Genomic DNA, 21,159 nt, shown 5'->3' with positions numbered 1-21,159 from the left:
TTTTGTAATTGGTGACTTTAGTTTTTTTTTTTTTTTTTTTTGTAATTGATGACATTAGTTTTTGATAAAATGTGCAGCATCACCAACATCACTCATAAACGTTGGTGGTGTTGGCTGTGGCGCTGTGCCCTATTTGACTTAGCTACCTGTACGTACTTTCCCATTGATAGCCTCTTGAATTACTTGCATCTTTACATAAACCAGCTGTTAAAGATTCTTCAATAATCTCCTCTTATTTCTTACTATTTCGTCACTCAGATTGTATATTCAATTCATCGAGTTTGTCTAGTGGAAAACTACAGGGTTTCTTTCCAACTTGCTTATACTTTTTGGCAGTATTCATTTATATTCAATTGATTAGTTTTTGATTGAAAAATGAATAATGGAATGACTTTTTATTGGCAATCGTTTCTTACAATTTAATGTATAGCACTACAGCCCGTGGCTTGTTATATTTTAGTGATTTCTTCAACTCATTTATAAAATTTGCTGCGGCAGAAGTTACCACAAATTGATTCAACCGCACCACATTTACGTCCTAAGGCTAAAAGAGATCATATAAGTGCTTGGCTTTACAGAACTTCCTTTAAGACAGTCAAATGCTTATCATGGACCCAAAATGAGCAAAAAGAAAACAGACAAAGAAAGTTGCTGTCTTGAACCGGTTTAGCAATTGAATGTGCTCGGTTTGCAAGTTCAAGAGGTTTGGGAACCCAACTTGCCATTCATATGGAATATGGATTGCTTCTCTCAATCAAGTTGGCTCTCAATTCATGCCCAAAGTTGGGAATGAGAAGAATGCGTGAACCTTTTTCCTTGTAAGGCAAGGAAAGAGAAGAAATGAGAGAACTTTGGACTCACTTCAAACCCATGCAATGCATTGAGGATAAATCCATTTTCCATGGAGCAGCAGCTCATCAGCAAGGGAATTTCTATACATGAGATCAATAATAACTCAACTATTAGTTGCTATCACTAGAACTATTTGCAACAGTTCATCCAATGCATCAAGATGTCTCCGTCTTTAGCAGCACTGACTGAAACTTCTCTACTCGTGAGTTCAACCGATAACTTTTATCAATTAGTTGATGTCATAAAAACTTGCTGCAACAGTTCAAGAAAGAGCTATAGACAACCCAGGATATAAACACAATTTTATAAAGTATTACATTCTACAAAGAAATCCAAATGTTTACAAGTGACATTATCCCTACAAAAGTGTCAACTATCAGCAATTTAAAGATCCATTAGTTAGAAGACGGTTCAGCATGCTTTCTGACAAAAAGCTTCCCTATATCTTCTGTAACAACATTGCTCCTGGAAAAATCAAACTAAATCATCAGCAATGGCTTTTCTTGATTAAAATGAATGACTATGACCTATTTTAAGCTTCAGTACAAAATGATATTGCAAAATACTAGTATAACAAATCCATACCAAATTCAGGATCCTTCAAACAACACACCAGAAAATAATCCTTAAACAAAATTTTGAAGGCATTGTCTATGGATATAATTACTGGAACCAAAAAATGCAAAAAAAATCTCAGTCTTAATACATTACTGCAAAGCATGTATCTACATGTGTGTGTCTGTGTAAAAGCATGTTTTGCCCCAAAAGGAGAGGGAAGAAGAGAGTCAAACTAGTGAATCCCACTTAATGAGGTATGACCCTAGTCAAGTGTGCCAGCCCTGGGTTAGATCCAAGCATGTATTTGTAATACATTTAAAAACACATAATCAGATTTATCTTTTGACATAACAAGACTTTTTAAAAATATTTAATTAAGATCCAGTGAACCCATCTATATCTTTATGATGAAATAAGTCAAATTTAGATTCTACACGCCCACACCCCCCCTTTTTTTTGTGAAACAAAATTATAATGCCCATAGAAACTAAAAGGCTTATAAAATGTAAATTGAATATCTGCTTATTATCCTACTTATCAAAAAAGAATATCTACATATTATCTTCACTGGACAATGGTATCTAATCTAACCAAGCAATGAGTTCAGGTGGAAATACAACCAACTGCTTTAAATAAGGAGTTAGAGCCAGTTGTTGCATCTGTGCGGATTTGCTATCATACATGGATGTGAATCCTTGGTCCTTCTAAACACCAGCCAAATATTTCCTGAGGGATTTGCTCTCTATAGATAGTTTGTATATGGAAACAGAGCCATCATTATGCGAACACTTTTCAAACACTACCGTGTTGGTGAGAATCTCAAAAATCCAGTGTCATACTTAATCAACAAAGACAGCACTAAACAGTTGATATTAGGCTTAGAAGGTTTTCTTCTATATGCTACCTTTCGAGAACACCACTATTCTCTGCCTAATTAGTGGGACTTCTTTTTCAAAAATCCTTACCAATTGAAACCCAGCAGAACCAGTGCTGATACAAAACCTAACTAATCCAATTACCCAAAGAAATGAAGATCTATTTTCTTATTTAACTTGCAAACCTAAGTTCTCACAACAGTGCCTTAAGATTATCAGAGCACATCCATTCCTACCTGAGATGCGTGTGTAAAAGTAGTTATAAACAATAACATGCCATTGAAAGTACGAGCATGTTACATATTTCAATAAGTTTGACCTTGAAAGATCACCTCTCCATGTTTAATATTTTTATAGCAAACTTGTTTTGAATCGAGTTAGATCTACAAATTAATTTGTGGTTGCAACTCATGTTTCAGAGCAACAATTTTACATGTTGGCTTGACTTGATCCGGTTCCTGTGTGAGGTTGATTTTCTCTCTTAAAATAACTAGTCCAGTTGAATCATTAACAAATGGACAAACATATGCTGTTGCATAACTTTATTTTGCCTTGATTCTAATAGAAAACTAATACCATATGTAACTCTTAGAATTGGAGAGAAATTCAACACATTGGAAATGAATAAACAAACTTCCAACTAGAAAAATGACCACAGTAATTAGATCAACTATGAAAAAGATCAAATGAGAAAATCACTTCAATAACTGACTCCAAACTGGAGAAAATTCGTAAAATATAAAGGAAGGGTCTATCAGCTCAAACCTTGAAACCACAAGAGTCTGAACTTTGAACAGGTTACTGAACTCACACAGTTAACATTCTCTCAACCCACTTATAAAATATACACACAACACATGCACACACACACTGGAACTGCAATTTAGAAGTTAGATTGAGCAATTAATGAGGTAAGCAGACTGCATCATAATATTTTATTGAAGTCAAAATTAGTGTCATCAGCAGTAATCAACACTTCCAGACATGCACACCCTTTCACAATTCAACATAGATCCATCTACATTCAGAACCCATTTTATTTAATCGTTAAACTTCATATGAGAAGAGCAAGCAAACAAACAAAAATAAACACACGTGTATGTGTGTTTAGAGAGAGGCCTATAACTTAGCAGCCAGATCAATGAGGGATATGCCAAAATATTACTGACCTTCCGCTAAGCTGAGGAGGAACTAAAACGCCACCAACAGTATCTGGAACATTCCTTGAATGAGGCAGGGTCCCTCTAGGAACTTTATTGCGGGGAAGAGAGGAAGCCAACCCATTTGAGTCCCTCTTGCGTGATGCATTTTCAGCCATCGCAGCAGCAACTCGAGAAGAGTGGTCACTACTGCTCATCAGATTAGACAATGAAGCAGGTGAATTTAAGAGAAAGGAAGCATCAGGAAGTCTCTCAATAGAAGGCTCTGATGAATGCGCAGTACTTTCTGGTTGCTGATTTGATGAAGACCCAGATATCCTACATTCAGAAAATTATTGGAACAGGTTAAACCACAGACCAGTGAATACTACCTCACCATGAGAAATGTCTGAACACTTAGGTTAATATCATAACCACTGAGTAGGAGTACTACAAGTCAATCAAGGAAATTCATTAACAAGACACCAAGGAGGTGCAAAAATTTTCACACGGAAAAACTAAACGAGAAAAGCCTCTGACAAGACCCAAAAGCCTTAGTACCAAAACTATGGGGCCGGCTATGGATCCTCAACAGCATAACCAAGGTTGTTCACATGTATTCTTCTCTACCATTCTATGCTATCAAAAATTATATCCTCTGTCCGTGTCACCTCCTAAATTAACATATACTTTTTTTTTTTACTGCTTCTATTAGCCTTATTTTAGCTATTCCTTTAGCCTTAATCAGCTTTAGAAACAATCACTACGAGGCTGCCGCCATGGATCCTCAACCGCCTAATTAGGATCGTTAATATGTATTCTTCTCCACCATTCTATAATATCTGAAACAATGACTAAAGCCAAAATGCTATGGACTCTGCTCACTCAGTATCAGGATAAATTCATGAAGTACTGAACGAAATGCTTGAGCCTTACTAATTCATCAGTTAAAACCCAAGAAACAAACACACCCCTCTTAATAAAACCCATAACTAAGACCCAAAAGCCTTAGTCCCAAAACTATAACGCTGGCGCCATGGATCCTCAATAATATGTATTCTTCTCCACCATTCTGAATTATCCGAATTCATACTGTCAGTAACCTCCTTAACTAACATGTCCTTTTCTACTAATTCAATTAGCCTATATATATATATATATATATAGTCAGTATCAGAATAATTTCATGACGCACTAAATGCAATGCTTGAACCTTACTAATTCATCAGTTAAAACCCAAGAAACAAACACACCCCACTTAATAAAACCCATAAACCAAGTTACCTTTTTAGTTTTCAGTTTTTACCTACTTGTTTTTCCCTCCACATTAACCAGAATAAAAAACTAACCACAACCCAGAAACCAAAAAGGCCAGGGTGCAATAAGTTATAGCAAAGTACAAACACCCAACATTGTAAAAAAAAAAAAAATCAAAATCAAAATCTTTCACTTTTCTGACATTTTCTCAGCAACCACACAGCTCAAAACATCCAAAAAAAAAAAAAAAACTTTCTTTTAAGTGAAAAATGGGAAATTTATGAAAATAGAGAACCCTAAAACTGTGAATTAATTTAGGGGTTTTGTAATGTAAAGAAAAAGATATAAAAATATAGGAGAAAAAAAAAATTGGAGAAATTACTGGTTGTGAGGATTGGGGTTTGGGAGTTGTTGAGGTTCGTCTTCGTCTTCTTCTTCGTGTTCTTCTTGTTGTTGTTCTTCTTCTGCAGATACGTCGTCGTCTGATGAAGAAGCATAGTCTACTAGAGACATCTCTCTCTCTCTCTCTCTCTCTCTCTCTCTCTGAACTTTTGCTCTTTTCTGCACAGCTACGCTGATTCCTGATGAGATGAAGCGATGTCGCTTTACTTGCTTCTCTCATCATGGCTCATACCAAACTATAAAGTCCAAACTACGAGGCCCAAAAATGTAGCAAACTTTTTTAATTGGGCCACACTAAAAAAAATAAAGGAAAAAATTAATTAGGCCACATTATCAAATTTTGAAAATTTTTAGATCCAGCTGATACTAGCCCAAATTTCAAGGGTATTGATTGTATTTTACCACAAAAAATAATAATAAAGCTAGTACTTGTAATTTAAAAAATGCAAAAATGCAAAAATGATAGTAATGTTAAATCTAATAGTGGAACTTGTACCAACCTTTCGTAAAAGTAACGATATATATTGCTTGGAGGTATAATTGAATTCATATATTTCATTTAAAAGTAATGACATTAAAATAAATGAATAATTGTCCCAAAAATTACAATTGTATATTCATAGGCTTCATGTTGAGAAAAACTTTTACTTAAATTTAGTCAAACCAAAGTGAATTGAAATTCTATATTAATGTGGCTTAACAAGAGTATAATAACAATAAATACTATGCATAAGATTTTAGATATTACGAGTTTGAGATCTATATATATATATATATATAGATTTTAATAAATTTGGATTTAGAATAGGTGCTCTTAACTCAAATATGTCTTTTCTAATTATGTAAGTGCACCAATATGGACCAAAGTGGATGAAAAGGAAACAAATGGACCGAATTAGGCTAAACTGGATAAAATGGACCAAATAGAACCAAGTGGACCGAAGTGGACTGATTAGGACCAAAGTGGACAGAATAGGACCGAAGTGGACTGAATATGACCAAAGTGGACTAAATAACAGCATGGACCGAATAAAAATGAAGTGGACCAAATAAAACCGAATGGACTAAATATGACCAATGTGCACCGACTAGGACTGAATAGAACGAAAGTGGACTGAATAAGACCGAATAGGACCAAATTGGACTGTATACATTCTAGCTTCTGTGTGTAGCCCTTCTTTCTTTTACAATAATGTTTCTCAAATATTTCAAGAAAGAGTTTAGAGAGAATTTTAGTCAACACTTAGGGTACAATAGAAGTACCACAATCCCTAAGACACCATTTGTCAATTTTATAATTTCATTGGAGTTCTGGTATTTTGATAGTTTAGTATAAGCAGTGGAAGAATCTAATAAGGAAACATAATAGGCTAGTAGCTAAAATGCCCCAAGTGTTGCTTCATTAAAAACCCTCCTCATATTCCATTGGCATTAGTGTAGTGTAGCTATCAAACATAATGCAAAGTTATTCATAAATTATGGATAAAACCATAACCAAAATTGAAAGAATTAAAACAACACAATCTAATAAACAAATTATAAAATAACCCATGTCCTCACTAATTATATAAAAACCATAGAAGATACTCTAACTAGCTTACTTAAAATTTACATCCTTTAAAATGTTACAAAAATGACACAAAATTGAGATCAAGGCTGGTGACCAAGAAGATATGGTCTGTAAACAGCATGGGTTTGTGCAATCTCAATACGGTCCCGAGGATCATTCATGGTCTCATCCCTTAATGCCTGAAGAATTGCCTGACATGGAAATTCCCTGAAAATGCATATAAATGGGAAGCAGCAAATATCAGTTTGTAGAATTGGTATATAATGAGGGTTCAATTATATTATATCTGAAAAGCATCAAAATATGCTTTCAGGGTCTAGATAAATTAAACTCTATAAATTCATGAAGTACTGAACGAAATGCTTGAGCCTTACTAATTCATCAGTTAAAACCCAAGAAACAAACACACCCCTCTTAATAAAACCCATAACTAAGACCCAAAAGCCTTAGTCCCAAAACTATAACGCTGGCGTCATGGATCCTCAATAATATGTATTCTTCTCCACCATTCTATATTATCCGAATTCATACTGTCAGTCACCTCCTTAATTAACATGTCCTTTTCTACTAATTCAATTAGCCTATATATATATATATATATATACTCAGTATCAGAATAATTTCATGAAGCACTAAATGCAATGCTTGAACCTTACTAATTCATCAGTTAAAACCCAAGAAACAAACACACCCCACTTAATAAAACCCACAAACCAAGTTACCTTTTTAGTTTTCAGTTTTTACCTACTTGTTTTTCCCTCCACATTAACCAGAAAAAAAATCTAACCACAACCCAGAAACCAAAAAGGCCAGGGTGCAATAAGTTATAGCAAAGTACAAACACCCAACATTGTAAAAAAAATCAAAATCAAAATCTTTCACTTTTCTGACATTTTCTCAGCAACCACACAGCTCAAAACATCCAAAAAAAAAACCTTTCTTTTAAGTGAAAAATGGGAAATTTATGAAAATAGAGAACCCTAAAACCGTGAATTAATTTAGGGGTTTTGTAATGTAAAGAAAAAGATATAAAAATATAGGAGAAAAAAAATTGGAGAAATTACTGGTTGTGAGGATTGGGGTTTGGGAGTTGTTGAGGTTCGTCTTCGTCTTCTTCTTCGTGTTCTTCTTGTTGTTGTTCTTCTTCTGCAGATACATCGTCGTCTGATGAAGAAGCATAGTCTACTAGAGACATCTCTCTCTCTCTCTCTCTCTCTCTCTCTCTCTCTCTCTCCTCTCTCTGAACTTTTGCTCTTTTCTGCACAGCTACGCTGATTCCTGATGAGATGAAGCGATGTCGCTTGACTTGCTTCTCTCATCATGGCTCATACCAAACTATAAAGTCCAAACTACGAGGCCCAAAAATGTAGCAAACTTTTTTAATTGGGCCACACTAAAAAAAATAAAGGAAAAAATTAATTAGGCCACATTATCAAATTTTGAAAATTTTTAGATCCAGCTGATACTAGCCCAAATTTCAAGGAATTGTATTTACCACAAAAATAATAATAATGCTAGTACTTGTAATTTAAAAAAAAAAAATGCAAAAATGATAGTAATGTTAAATCTAAGAGCATCCACAGCACTGGAGCTAAAATTTAGCTTTTTAACTCCACCAAAAGTTATTTTTATCTATTTTACCTACATACATGCTACAGCAGTGGATCTATTTTAGCTTTCAACACAATAAAATAATAAAACATCACAATAAAATAATATAATCACTACAATAAAATAATATATTCCACTACCAAAAAACATCCATAGCCACAACCACCTCTACCATCAGCCACACCCACAACCACCACCACCACCGCAATAGTCCACAGCAGGCAAAAAAAAAAAAAAAAAAAAAAAAAACCCAAATCTCCAAGTCAGGTACCCAATATCCATGAGCAAGCACTCCGATCGACGGCGTGGGTCTAAGGTTGATTGGTGGCAACACCCACACCCACCACCACGAAACCCACCCGAGCCACCCACTGATGCCGATGAAATCAGCCACAGCCCACTGATGTCGACGAACTCGGCCACCCACCGATGCCGACCTACCCACACAACCACAACCACCACCACACCACAGCCCACAGTAGGAAAAAAAAAAAACACAACAACTAAGTAAGGACGAGGTCTGCGGCGTGGATTGGAGGGCGGGGTGGATCGAAAGGCGGGGTCTGCAGCGTGGATCAAAGGGCGAGGTCTACGGCGTGGATTGGAGGGCGGGGTTTGCGGCGTGAATCGACGGCGAAGTCTGCGGTATAAGCCGGCGGCAGGGTCTGCAGTGTAAGCCGACGGTGGATCTGCGGTGTGAGCCGGTGGCGTGGGGGTGGGCTAGTAGTTGTGAGAGGAAGTTGAGAGAGAGCTAAGAGAGTTGAGAGAGAGAAAGGTGAGAGTTGAGAGATGATCAGAGCTGAGAGAGAGGTAATATTTTAATGGGGGCAGGGAATAAAAAATTATTATTATTTTTAGCTCTCATGAACAGTGCACATCTATTTATAGATGTGCATTGTAGCAATGGAGCTAAAAAAAATAGATTTAGCTCCACTGCTACAGCTTGGTTTTAGTGTTTGAGGAGCTAAAATATTGCTATATAGCAATATAGCACTACTGCTGTGAGTGCTGGTGAAACTTGTACCAACCTTTCGTAAAAGTAATGATATATATTGCTTGGAGGTATAATTAAATTCATATATTTCATTTAAAAGTAATGACATTAAAATAAATGAATAATTGTCCCAAAAATTACAATTGTATATTCATAGGCTTCATGTTGAGAAAAACTTTTACTTAAATTTAGTCAAACCAAAGTGAATTGAAATTCTATATTAATGTGGCTTAACAAGAGTATAATAACAATAAATACTATGCATAAGATTTTAGATATTACGAGTTTGAGATCTATATATATATATATATTTTTTTTTTTTTAATAAATTTGGATTTAGAATAGGTGCTCTTAACTCAAATATGTCTTTTCTAATTATGTAAGTGCACCAATATGGACCAAAGTGGATGAAAAGGAAACAAATGAACCGAATTAGGCTAAACTGGATAAAATGGACCAAATAGAACCAAATGGACCGAAGTGGACTGAATAGGACCAAAGTGGACAGAATAGGACCGAAGTGGACTGAATATGACTAAAGTGGACTAAATAGGATCAAAGTGGACCGAATAAACTGAATATGACCAAAGTGGACTAAATAGGACCATATAGGTCAGTCCAATAGAATCAGCTGAATAGGACCTAAGTGGACCGAATAGGACTAAAGTGGACTGAATGGACCGAATATAACCAAATTGGACCGAAGTTAACAGCATGGACCGAATAAAAATGAAGTGGACCAAATAAAACCGAATGGACTAAATATGACCAATGTGCACCGACTAGGACCGAATAGAACGAAAGTGGACTGAATAAGACCGAATAGGACCAAATTGGACTGTATACATTCTAGCTTCTGTGTGTAGCCCTTCTTTCTTTTACAATAATGTTTCTCAAATATTTCAAGAAAGAGTTTAGAGAGAATTTTAGTCAACACTTAGGGTACAATAGAAGTACCACAATCCATAAGACACCATTTGTCAATTTTATAATTTCATTGGAGTTCTGGTATGTTGATAGTTTAGTATAAGCAGTGGAAGAATCTAATAAGGAAACATAATAGGCTAGTAGCTAAAATGCCCCAAGTGTTGCTTCATTAAAAACCCTCCTCATATTACATTGGCATTAGTGTAGTGTAGCTATCAAACATAATGCAAAGTTATTCATAAATTATGGATAAAACCATAACCAAAATTGAAAGAATAAAACAACACAATCTAATAAACAAATTATAAAATAACCCATGTCCTCACTAATTATATAAAAACCATAGAAGATACTCTATCTAGCTTACTTAAAATTTACATCCTTTAAAATGTTACAAAAATGACACAAAATTGAGATCAAGGCTGGTGACCAAGAAGATATGGTCTGTAAACAGCATGGGTTTGTGCAATCTCAATACGGTCCCGAGGATCATTCATGGTCTCATCCCTTAATGCCTGAAGAATTGCCTGACATGGAAATTCCCTGAAAATGCATATAAATGGGAAGCAGCAAATATCAGTTTGTAGAATTGGTATATAATGAGGGTTCAATTATATTATATCTGAAAAGCATCAAAATATGCTTTCAGGGTCTAGATAAATTAAACTCGTGGAAATAATTCATATGCACGTTCACATGCATAATGATAATGATGAAAAATAGTTGAATACCTTATTATCAGTATTTTATATAATGTCTTCAAAATGGGGCAAAGCTCAACAGGAGCAACATGCTTGTTTTCTTCAGGATGTAGAACACTTAAGCTTGATTGACAGAGCAGCTCGTAAAATGCCTTAACAGCAGAGACCCCCTGCAAAGTACAAAGCAGTGGCAAGATTTGGGAAAGTTAGGGAGATGAAGGAAAAAGTAAAAGTAATGTGTACACCCTAAATAAATTGCAAAACTTTCAAGTGGTTATCAATGACCAGAAAGAGTACTAGTTTTGGTATTATTCAATGGTCATTGACAGCAAAGAAAATATGAGACTCATATAGGGGCTTGTAAATCATATGTTTATGTAAGCTTAACATTATATTTTAGCAATGATGGGAAACAAACAGGATTATGCCCAGATGAAATTAAGGACATACTAGAAATCAGTTGGATTGATAAAGAGAAATAGTAAACTTATCACAAACATGTATGAACATGTATTTAGTCTTTTTGACTTTGTAGCTAAATCAGACCGACTTTCAATAAAATTCAAGATCATCTTTTGGAGTCTGTTTTTTATCCAGCCTGTCAAATTATTAAGATCCATACCTGAATCATCCCTTTGCCCTTGATGCTATCACCCATTTCAAGGCTCAGTTCTCCTTTGGCCAAATTTTGTCCATACCATGCATTACGGCCTTTTAAAAGTGTTACATAAGTGTCAGCCAACAAAGGCCCTGCAAGTCTCTCTGGTTCTTCGGACAAGAGATGAGTGATAAATATCATCTCTGATGTACAGTGTGCAAAGTATACTGATTTGCTGGTGGCACTCTCATTGGTTAGAGCTGCTACCATTCCTGTGGAATCCAGAGAGTAAAAGTTAAAAGAGAATAATTCATCAAACCATTATAATGTAAGAAAGTCACCATTTCCTTCAAATCAATAAAATACCATACCATCTTACCAGGAAAAAATGATATCAAACTTGAGTGCATATATGCTTTGAGTGTAATATTTTCATGAGCATAGATGTGTCCCATGTCTAGATTAAGAAGTTGCACGAACCCCCAATAGTTATATTGGAATTTTTTTTTTTTTTTGGGATAAGTTATATTGGTCAAGTTTTTGTCCAAACTACCAAGACCAAAGCAAACAAATTATATGGATAACACAAATCACACCCTCAATAATTAAGGACATTTTCCAAAGTTCTAAAATAAAACTGAATACCATTTAGAATTTCGTCTTTGTAGATAATGAACTAATCACAGCATAGATATAGAACGCATTCTTCCATTTTATACTTCATTTTATTATGCGCTATCAGGCATTTAAGAGCAAATGAGGTCAGATTCCTGAAATTTTCCTTCAGAGAAGTTTCCCATTACTCAAATCATAATAAATTTTTAACAATATTGTCACTATTTTGAAGCTGCATCCAACTTATACTCATCAAGCCTGAAGCCCAACTAGGAATGGTTGATATAAAAAGGGAATATATTAACATACATGGAAAAAAAAAATCAATAGTTGTGGCTCCTGATAAATACATTTTTTTTGTTTCCTATTGTCCAAGCACCATTAAGAAACTGAATCTTACCAGCTCCAATGGCATAGACATTCTTTAAGCCTCCCATAACTTCATGAGTAACAAGGTCACCATTGTCCCACACTATAAAGTGTGGCTGCCTCAAAAACATTGCCAATGGTCTCCTCCACTTTGCAGCTCCACATATTCGAGCATTAGCATATTCCTTGTTGTAGATCTCTGCCGCTATATTAGGTCCTCCCAGGTAAAGAATGTTCTCTACGGGAACACCAGCTGCAAAGCACCATATATTATCAGTGTGTCATAGGGAACAAAGCATTCATTATTAAGAGAGGGGAAAACCATGCAAATACCAAAAGAAACAAAGAAACACCATCAAATTCACTGCTTAGTGAGACAGGAAGTAGCAATATTGACAGCAAACCTAATTTTCCTTAATATGGGAGAGTCAATTCTACTTTTCTGTTTATCTTTTAGCTGTCCATGAGTTAGAATATTCCAAGAAAGCATGGGCATAGTTTTAGATAAAAAAGTGGAATAGGCAAGCAACTGGGAAACCCAGGTAGGAAGCTAATTTCCATTATACAAGGGAAAGACAGAGTGGTCAAATGAACTTGAATTGTATAAGGGACTTGCACAGAAACTACAGGTAAAGATCTGAAATGAAAAATATGCACACATACATTTGTCTATGTTGCAAACTTAAGAGCATAAGTAACGGAAGTGTGAAAGAAAGTCTGAGGATTGCTTGTGGGTACTTCAAAAAAGAATATGGAAAACATGATCCACACAAATTTTCATCAGATCCTTGAGAATTTCATGCTCAACAAGAGAGTAAAAATTTGATCCAAAATTCAATCTAAAGCAAAGAAGACAAGCTAAGAGCTAGATGACAAACAGAAACTAGAATATTGCCAAAAAGAACAGACTACCAGAAAAGGGGAAGCATTGCATGAAGGAAAATATTTATCAAAAAACTTTGCCGCTGCATCAATACTTTCAATCATATTCTTAATGATTTACTGTTGGTAGCATTCAACTGTGACCACGGATCACATTAACATGTTAAACATCTGTATTCCAACAACTACAATCATGGTAATCAAATTCTTAGCCTCAAGGCATGATACTTGAAAATATTGCAAACAAATAGGACCAATTGGTAGTAAGCCATTTTTCCAGAGAAAGAGAGAACTAAAATTGCTAAATAAAATGCAGATTCAACCAGGCATTCTTGTTTTAGAAAAGCAAATAACAATATTCAAGAAAAATGGAAGGAATCTTACTTGCTCGATTGATCATTTGAGTGGGAGTCACTATGCGTGGTTCAGGCTCCAATTCAGCCTCCACACCCTTTGCCAAAGAAATGATGACTGGTGCTGTTATTCTCTCTTTCCAATACCTACTAATTTCTTCAAATACAGCACGTGTTTCTGTTGATGGCAAGCCATTTACCACAATATCGGCATCCCACACAGCCTCCTGCAAGTTAGTGACAACCTTCAAAGGGCAGAGAGGGGTATCAATCATATTCAAACAAAACCCATCTTTCAAAATCTCATCAGCATTAAGTGTTCGATCGCCTAATCTTGCCTCGACATACTTCAAGTATGCACACCGCCTAATCAGTCTCCTCAGCACATCCTCCCTTGAATTGATCACCTCAAACAAGTGTTCAGCCGTGGCTCTATCAACAGTTCTACCAGCTCTTCTCCATATCCTAATCTGAACCTTCTCTCTCAAGTGACCATAGCCATCTTGCAACATAGCTGCAAAAACACTACCCCAAGCACCTGCCCCAACACCAACAATCCTCAATGGATCACCCTCAGCCTTTCCCATAAGGCGACGAAGCTCATCAACCTTCTCTTCAAAAACATCATTTGAATTATGAATTGCCCCATTGGAATCCTCATTATGGTTCATTACTTCAGTGGTTCCAACCATCTTCTTCTCCCAATAACACTAACCTCAAGCTATTCAACTTTCAAAGACAAATGCAATGGGTAAACAAAAACTAACGCTCACACAAACACACAAAACCTTTCTGGGAAATTTCTGTCAACCTTCAAACTCAAATTACAAGCCTTTAAACCTCTGATTCTTAAATCAATTTCTACAAATTCAGACACAACCCACTTCTGATTATCATATAAGTTTTGCACCCCAGCTACCACACAAGCTATAACCAACAAATCACCTGCTCAAAAACTACTAAAGAAACGATTTTGTAGGTGGGGTTTTCACCAAATTCAAAACCAGCCCCTCTATTTGAATTTCCAGCCACCAAAGACCCAACAAAACTGAAATTCTAGAACATAAAAAGAAGATCCAAAAGGGTCTTACTACATGGGTTTTAACCTTTTTCTATTCAATCAGCAAATATCTATCAAATATACAAACAAAAAAAAAGCATTGAAAACTCAAACTTTAACTTGGGTCATCTACCCCACCAAAACCAACAAAGTTTTAAATCAAAAAAAGCTAATAAAAGGAAGGGAAAGCAAAAACAAGCTGTACTGTACTTGTCGGCTGAGAGTCTTCAAACGCGGTGACAATAATAGATGTGGGATTTGTTTCCTTGTGCCCCTAAGATATTTCAAACATTGGTCATGAAATTCAAAGAATGTGTAACAAAAGAAAAAACAAAGAAATGGGTTTGTGTTGCGTGAACTGTAAGGGAAGGTTCAACTGTAACTTATGAGCTGCGTGTGCGGCTCTCTCTTGTATAGTTTAAGTAAGAATAAGAGGATCGGATAGGAAGAGGCGGTTCGTCAGTTTCAACGAGCAAGCACCTCGTTGTTAACGTTGTCATTTGTTACAACTCACACATTTCGTAAATCCCAATAACACTAACACAATGCTTTTTTTTTTTTACCTTCAAAAAAAAAAAAAAATTTTGTTTCCTTGTGCCCCTAAGATATTTCAAACATTGGTCATGAAATTCAAAGAATGTGTAACAAAAGAAAAAACAAAGAAATGGGTTTGTGTTGCGTGAACTGTAAGGGAAGGTTCAACTGTAACTTATGAGCTGCGTGTGCGGCTCTCTCTTGTATAGTTTAAGTAAGAATAAGAGGATCGGATAGGAAGAGGCGGTTCGTCAGTTTCGACGAGCAAGCACCTCGTTGTTAACGTTGTCATTTGTCACAACTCACACATTTCGTAAATCCCAATAACACTAACACAATGCTTTTTTTTTTTACCTTCAAAAAAAAAAAAACACACACACACACACACAACGCATTTTTTAAGCTATGGCCGAATTTTACACACAACATTTCCTTTTCATGGAATATTAGTAAGATATGCTTCTACGATTAAAAAAAACTGCAATAGATCAGTTTATAAAGTTTTTTTTTTTTTTTTTCAATCATCTTTACTAAAAGAAAAAATTGATATCTTTAGTTCAATAAATCAAATAATATAAGTTCAAATAGGGATTGACTCAAGATTTTAAGCTAGCGGGAATGGGAGTATAAAAAAAAAAAAACTTCAAATAGGCATCTATATAGTATTAGAAAATTATAAATATACAAAACCGTTATTTTTAAATACATTAAGATGCAATCATCTACCAATAAAAACAAAAACAAAAACAAAATTATAATTATAATGCTTTAAAAAAAACTAATTTATCTATTTTACCACCCCAGTTTACAAAACACCCAATACTAAGCGTTCTACTTTTTTTTTTATCACTTCATTTAAAATAATATATACAACTTATTAAAAGAATGAAAAAAGAGAGAATTTGAGTTTTTAAGTTGAAGGTAACAACTTGCTACAGTCAATTAGTATTTATACCAGTTTACTGTGATTACAAAAAATTTAGTTTTAACTTCTCCAATAACACATGACTTTTTGGTTCTTTGGTGGTAAAATACTTTTTTTACTAAAATATAATCAGTATTATGAATGTTTTTATTATTTTTGTTAAGTTTTTGAGTTTGATAGTTGCTATTTGGGTTAGGCTAGCTAAGCTGATTAGGAAGAATGGGAGCCTAAGGTTTTGGAAGGGGGACCCAAGTATAAAAAAGAAATATTTAATATCTATATAAAAAAAAAAAATTGGACCTAGGGGGGGTCAGGGACCCCTTGGGCCCCTACTTGGATCCATCCCTAAGTTCAAATCTATGTATCAACAATAGTTATCAATTTTGTTTTGGTAATCATTTCAGTTTATTGGAATAGAATATTATTTTTAGTACCCGGAACATTTTCAGAATTATCTGTGAAGTTATATTTTTTAATTCAAATATATATATATATATATATCTAGCTTATAGGGTTTTGAAGAAAAAAAAATTGAGAATATGAACATCACGGGAACAACATATGGAAGTATATCTAGTATGCTTTAATCATAAATCATCTCATATGTTCGTTGGTATAAGTTTTTGAACTAAATAAAACAATCAAACATGATTACACACTCAAAAGGACAAGAAATTCTACCTCTATGCACAAGGCCTGATGATTGATTTGGATTTGGTTGGGAATTCCTAACACTACAACTTTGTTAAAGAAATTTGGGCAGAGTTTTGTAGATTTTTGAGTTTCCAAGCTAGAGTCTAGAAGTGTGTTGCAATTAAAGACATGGTTGCGTTCTAAATGAAGGATCATTGACAACTTTATGACTCTGCTTTTGAAACTTCCTCTAAAGCTCTAGGGAACTGGTGTGCTTTGTGCTGTGAATCCCTCTTTATTTAAGAGGGAGGAAGCCTTATGATAGTATTAGGATGAGTTTTGGACTATCCAAAGCTATTAAATTGGATGATTTCTACCTCCATAAATTAACTATATAAGAATTGGAATAAGAAAATTTTGATTAAATAGTTGCATATTCAAGTTGACATGTTTAGTGTTTTGACCATTATTCTTTACTAAAAATGGGATTGAAGTGACGTTAGTGTCATTTGAAAGATCATTCGAACTGCAATGACTTTCACAAAAATGGAATTTTCAAAATTTACACATCTATAATGCCAAAATGGCACTCGCAGTGTGAATCTAAAAATTGTTTCTAGCTTTTTTTTTTTTTTTTTTTTTGCAAATATAGAAAATTTATTTAATTTAAAAATTATCTTTAAAATATTTAATTAAAATATAAAGCTGGGATTATTTATCCATTATATGTAACTAGAAGATCCTATGTTTGGCCTTAATCATTGTGATGCGTATTAATCGTTAAAATTTGAGTAAGATATAACTTTTAATTTTGTGGTCCAATTGAAGCATATGATATGTTGTTTAGATTGTTATAAATTCTATAGTTTTTTTTCGAAATTAGGATGTTATCATTAGGTTGTGAAATGACAATTTGGCCCTTGGTGAGGTTGAACAAATTAAAGTTACAATATGAGGTGTCTACAAAAACCAATTGTTTAGACATTTTAATCACATATTTAGTTGTCATTAATTGGACAATCACCAATATCTCTACAAGGAATGTAACTTCAACTTTGAATCTATCTAATAGAAAAACACATTTTGTAACAAAATAGTTGGAAAAAAAATGCTCTAACACTCCCTGAACTTTAAGTTGAAGGTAGTGGCCACTACACCTCTTGAACTTTTATTTTGGCCAATTCACTCTTAAAACTTCTCACATGTGCCAAATTAATACCTCAATTAGTCTTCTGTTACTATACTAACAGAAAATGCATGTGATACACACACATGAAGTTTAAATTAGCAAATTGAAGCCTATGAAACAGATGGAAAGAACAAAATAAATGTGAAAGAGACGATCTAAAAAAATCACAGCAACATCCCTTCCTTCACTGCTTGATTTCTTTGACTTGACATTGATCTCGCCATCCATGGTCTCGATGGTGCCCTTCTTGGTTCAACTGCATCATTCAATTGTGGACAAGAGAGGACATTTTGGTGAGGTGTTGAGTTTGTTTGATGGGTTTAAGGATCCTAATTATGTGACGACTCACTAGCGTTTGGCCTCTTTCTCTTATTGATTGTTTTGGCTTGGGTGTCCATTTGTGGAAAGGAAATTATACATCGTTGCTGGTAGGTTTTTAGATCTAGTTTGTGTGTTGTGGCAGTTGGTTCATTGATTAATGCCATTGTGATTTAGAGTCACAATTGGTTTATGCTTTTATGTTTCCCAATGTTTGGTTTATCCTTTTGATTTTGAGTTATAGGAACTAGGAAAGGCCATTGGGTTATTGTGTAACTTGTATTTGAATCTGGATAATTAGTTCAAGTTCTTCAACTTTTTGGATTTGATGGTTTCTGTATTTCACTATTTTATGCCAATCAAGTATAATTTAAAATTGGGGATGAACGATTTCTACCACTTGAATTTTGAACTAATTATCTGTTGTAGAAAAATGGGGTTGAACTCTCTTTCTCTAGACCCATGTTTTTCTTTCTTCCTTCCATCGGTTTAGAGGATTCAATTTGGTATTTTCAAATTTAAATGCATCTCATATGCCTTTTTTGTTAGTCTATTAATGGAAGACTAACTAGTTAAGGTATTAATATGGCACATGTGTGAAGTTCAAAGATTAAATTTGCCAAAACAAAAGTTCGGGGAGTATAATGTTCAACTACTCTAAAGTTCAAGGGTGTTAGGGCATTTTTCTCAAAATAGTTATCAAAATTCATATTAGAATTGTCTGAGTGTCCTTTTAATTTATGGTAAAGATATTAAGGTTCATGGTTTAGATGATTTCATCAACGTTATCCTAATTTTGGATATCCAATTAACAAAAAAAAAAAAAAAAATTTGATTTGGATTTGGTTGGGAATTCCTAACACTACAACTTTGTTAAAGAAATTTGGGCAGAGTTTTGTAGATTTTTGAGTTTCCAAGCTAGAGTCTAGAAGTGTGTTGCAATTAAAGACATGGTTGCGTTCTAAATGAAGGATCATTGACAACTTTATGACTCTGCTTTTGAAACTTCCTCTAAAGCTCTAGGGAACTGGTGTGCTTTGTGCTGTGAATCCCCTCTTTATTTAAGAGGGAGGGAAGGCCTTATGATAGTATTAGGATGAGTTTTGGACTATCCAAAGCTATTAAATTTGGATGATTTCTACCTCCATAAATTAACTATATAAGAATTGGAATAAGAAAATTTTGATTAAATAGCTGCATATTCAAGTTTGAACATGTTTTAGTGTTTTGATCATTATTTTTTACTAGAAAATGGGATTGAAGTGACGTTAGTGTCATTTGAAAGATCATTCGAACTACAATGACTTTCACAAAAATGGAATTTTCAAAATTTACACGTCTATAATGCCAAAATGGCACTCGCAGTGTGAATCTAAAAATTGTTTCTAGTTTTTTTTTTTTTTTTTACAAATATAGAATAAATTTATTTTAATTTAAAAATTATCTTTTAAAATATAAAGCTGGGATTATTTATCCATTATATGTAACTAGAAGATCCTGTGTCTGGCCTTAATCATTGTGATGCGTATTAATCGTTAAAATTTGAGTAAGATATAACTTTTAATTTTGTGGTCCAATTGAAGCATATGATATGTTGTTTAGATTGTTATAAATTCTATAGTTTTTTTTCGAAATTAGGATGTTATCATTAGGTTGTGAAATGACAATTTGGCCCTTGGTGAGGTTGAACAAATTAAAGTTACAATATGGGGTGTCTACAAAAACCAATTGTTTAGACATTTTAATCACATATTTAGTTGTCATTAACTGGAAAATCACCAATATCTCTACAAGGAATGTAACTTCAACTTTGAATCTATCTAATAGAAAAACACATTTTGTGACAAAATAGTTGGAAAAAAAATGCCCTAACACTCCCTAAACTTTAAGTTTAAGGTAGTGGCCACTACACCTCTTGAACTTTTATTTTGGCCAATTCACTCTTTAAACTTCTCACATGTGCCAAATTGATACCTCAATTAGTCTTCTGTTACTATACTAACGGAAAATGCATGTGATACACACATGAAGTTTAAATTAGCAAATTGAAGCCTATGAAACCGATGGAAAGAACAAAATAAATGTGAAAGAGACGATCTAAAAAAATCACAGCAACATCCCTTCCTTCATTGCTTGAGTTCTTTGACTTGACATTGATCTCGCCATCCATGGTCTCGATGGTGCCCTTCTTGGTTCAACTGCGTCATTCAATTGTGGACAAGAGAGGACATTTTGGTGAGGTGTTGAGTTTGTTTGATGGGTTTAAGGATCCTAATTATGTGACGACTCACTAGCGTTTGGCCTCTTTCTCTTATTGATTGTTTTGGCTTGGGTGTCCATTTGTGGAAAGGAAATAATACATCGTTGCTGGTAGGTTTTTAAATCTAGTTTGTGTGTTGTGGCAGTTGGTTCATTGATTAATGCCATTGTGATTTAGAGTCACAAATGGTTTATGCTTTTATGTTTCCCAATGTTTGGTTTATCCTTTTGATTTTGAGTTATAGGAACTAGGAAAGGCCATTGGGTTATTGTGTAACTTGTGTTTGAATCGGGATAATTAGTTCAAGTTCTTCAACTTTTTGGATTTGATGGTTTCTGTATTTCACTATTTTATGCCAATCAAGTATAATTTAAAATTGGGGTTGAACGATTTCTACCACTTGAATTTTGAACTAATTATCTGTTGTAGAAAAATGGGGCATGGTTCTCAGAACCGGACCGGACCAAAAGGTCAGACCGTGAGAACCAAGAACCGGAATAAAAACCGATTTTTTAAGCCTAAAGAACCGGATTTTTT

At 34.4% G+C, this 21,159-nt stretch overlaps 2 protein-coding genes across 2 annotated transcripts; both read right to left on the bottom strand.

Moving 5' to 3' along the window:
- Positions 1 to 1,139: 1,139 nt before the first annotated feature.
- Positions 1,140 to 5,282, bottom strand: LOC112009049 (uncharacterized). Its single transcript, XM_065769777.1, has 3 exons — positions 5,064 to 5,282; positions 3,455 to 3,763; positions 1,140 to 1,317 (listed from the first exon to the last, which is right to left on the bottom strand). The coding sequence occupies exons 1-3, from the start codon at positions 5,192 to 5,194 to the stop codon at positions 1,248 to 1,250; spliced, it is 510 nt and encodes a 169-aa protein (XP_065625849.1). The 5' UTR covers positions 5,195 to 5,282; the 3' UTR covers positions 1,140 to 1,247.
- Positions 5,283 to 10,323: 5,041 nt separating this feature from the next.
- On the bottom strand, positions 10,324 to 15,163 carry LOC112009075 (probable glycerol-3-phosphate dehydrogenase [NAD(+)] 1, cytosolic). The gene is made up of 5 exons (XM_065769758.1): positions 13,735 to 15,163; positions 12,500 to 12,721; positions 11,509 to 11,756; positions 10,917 to 11,056; positions 10,324 to 10,728 (listed from the first exon to the last, which is right to left on the bottom strand). Exons 1-5 carry the CDS (start codon positions 14,393 to 14,395, stop codon positions 10,602 to 10,604), a joined length of 1,398 nt encoding a protein of 465 aa, XP_065625830.1. The 5' UTR covers positions 14,396 to 15,163; the 3' UTR covers positions 10,324 to 10,601.
- Positions 15,164 to 21,159: the final 5,996 nt, after the last annotated feature.

This window comes from Quercus suber, unplaced genomic scaffold (assembly GCF_002906115.3).
Source record: "Quercus suber isolate HL8 unplaced genomic scaffold, Cork oak 2.0 scaffold_28, whole genome shotgun sequence".
In the NCBI taxonomy this organism is placed as follows: domain Eukaryota; kingdom Viridiplantae; phylum Streptophyta; class Magnoliopsida; order Fagales; family Fagaceae; genus Quercus; species Quercus suber.
Note: the sequence above shows the minus strand (reverse complement) of the source record. Positions and strands in the feature narration are given on the sequence as shown.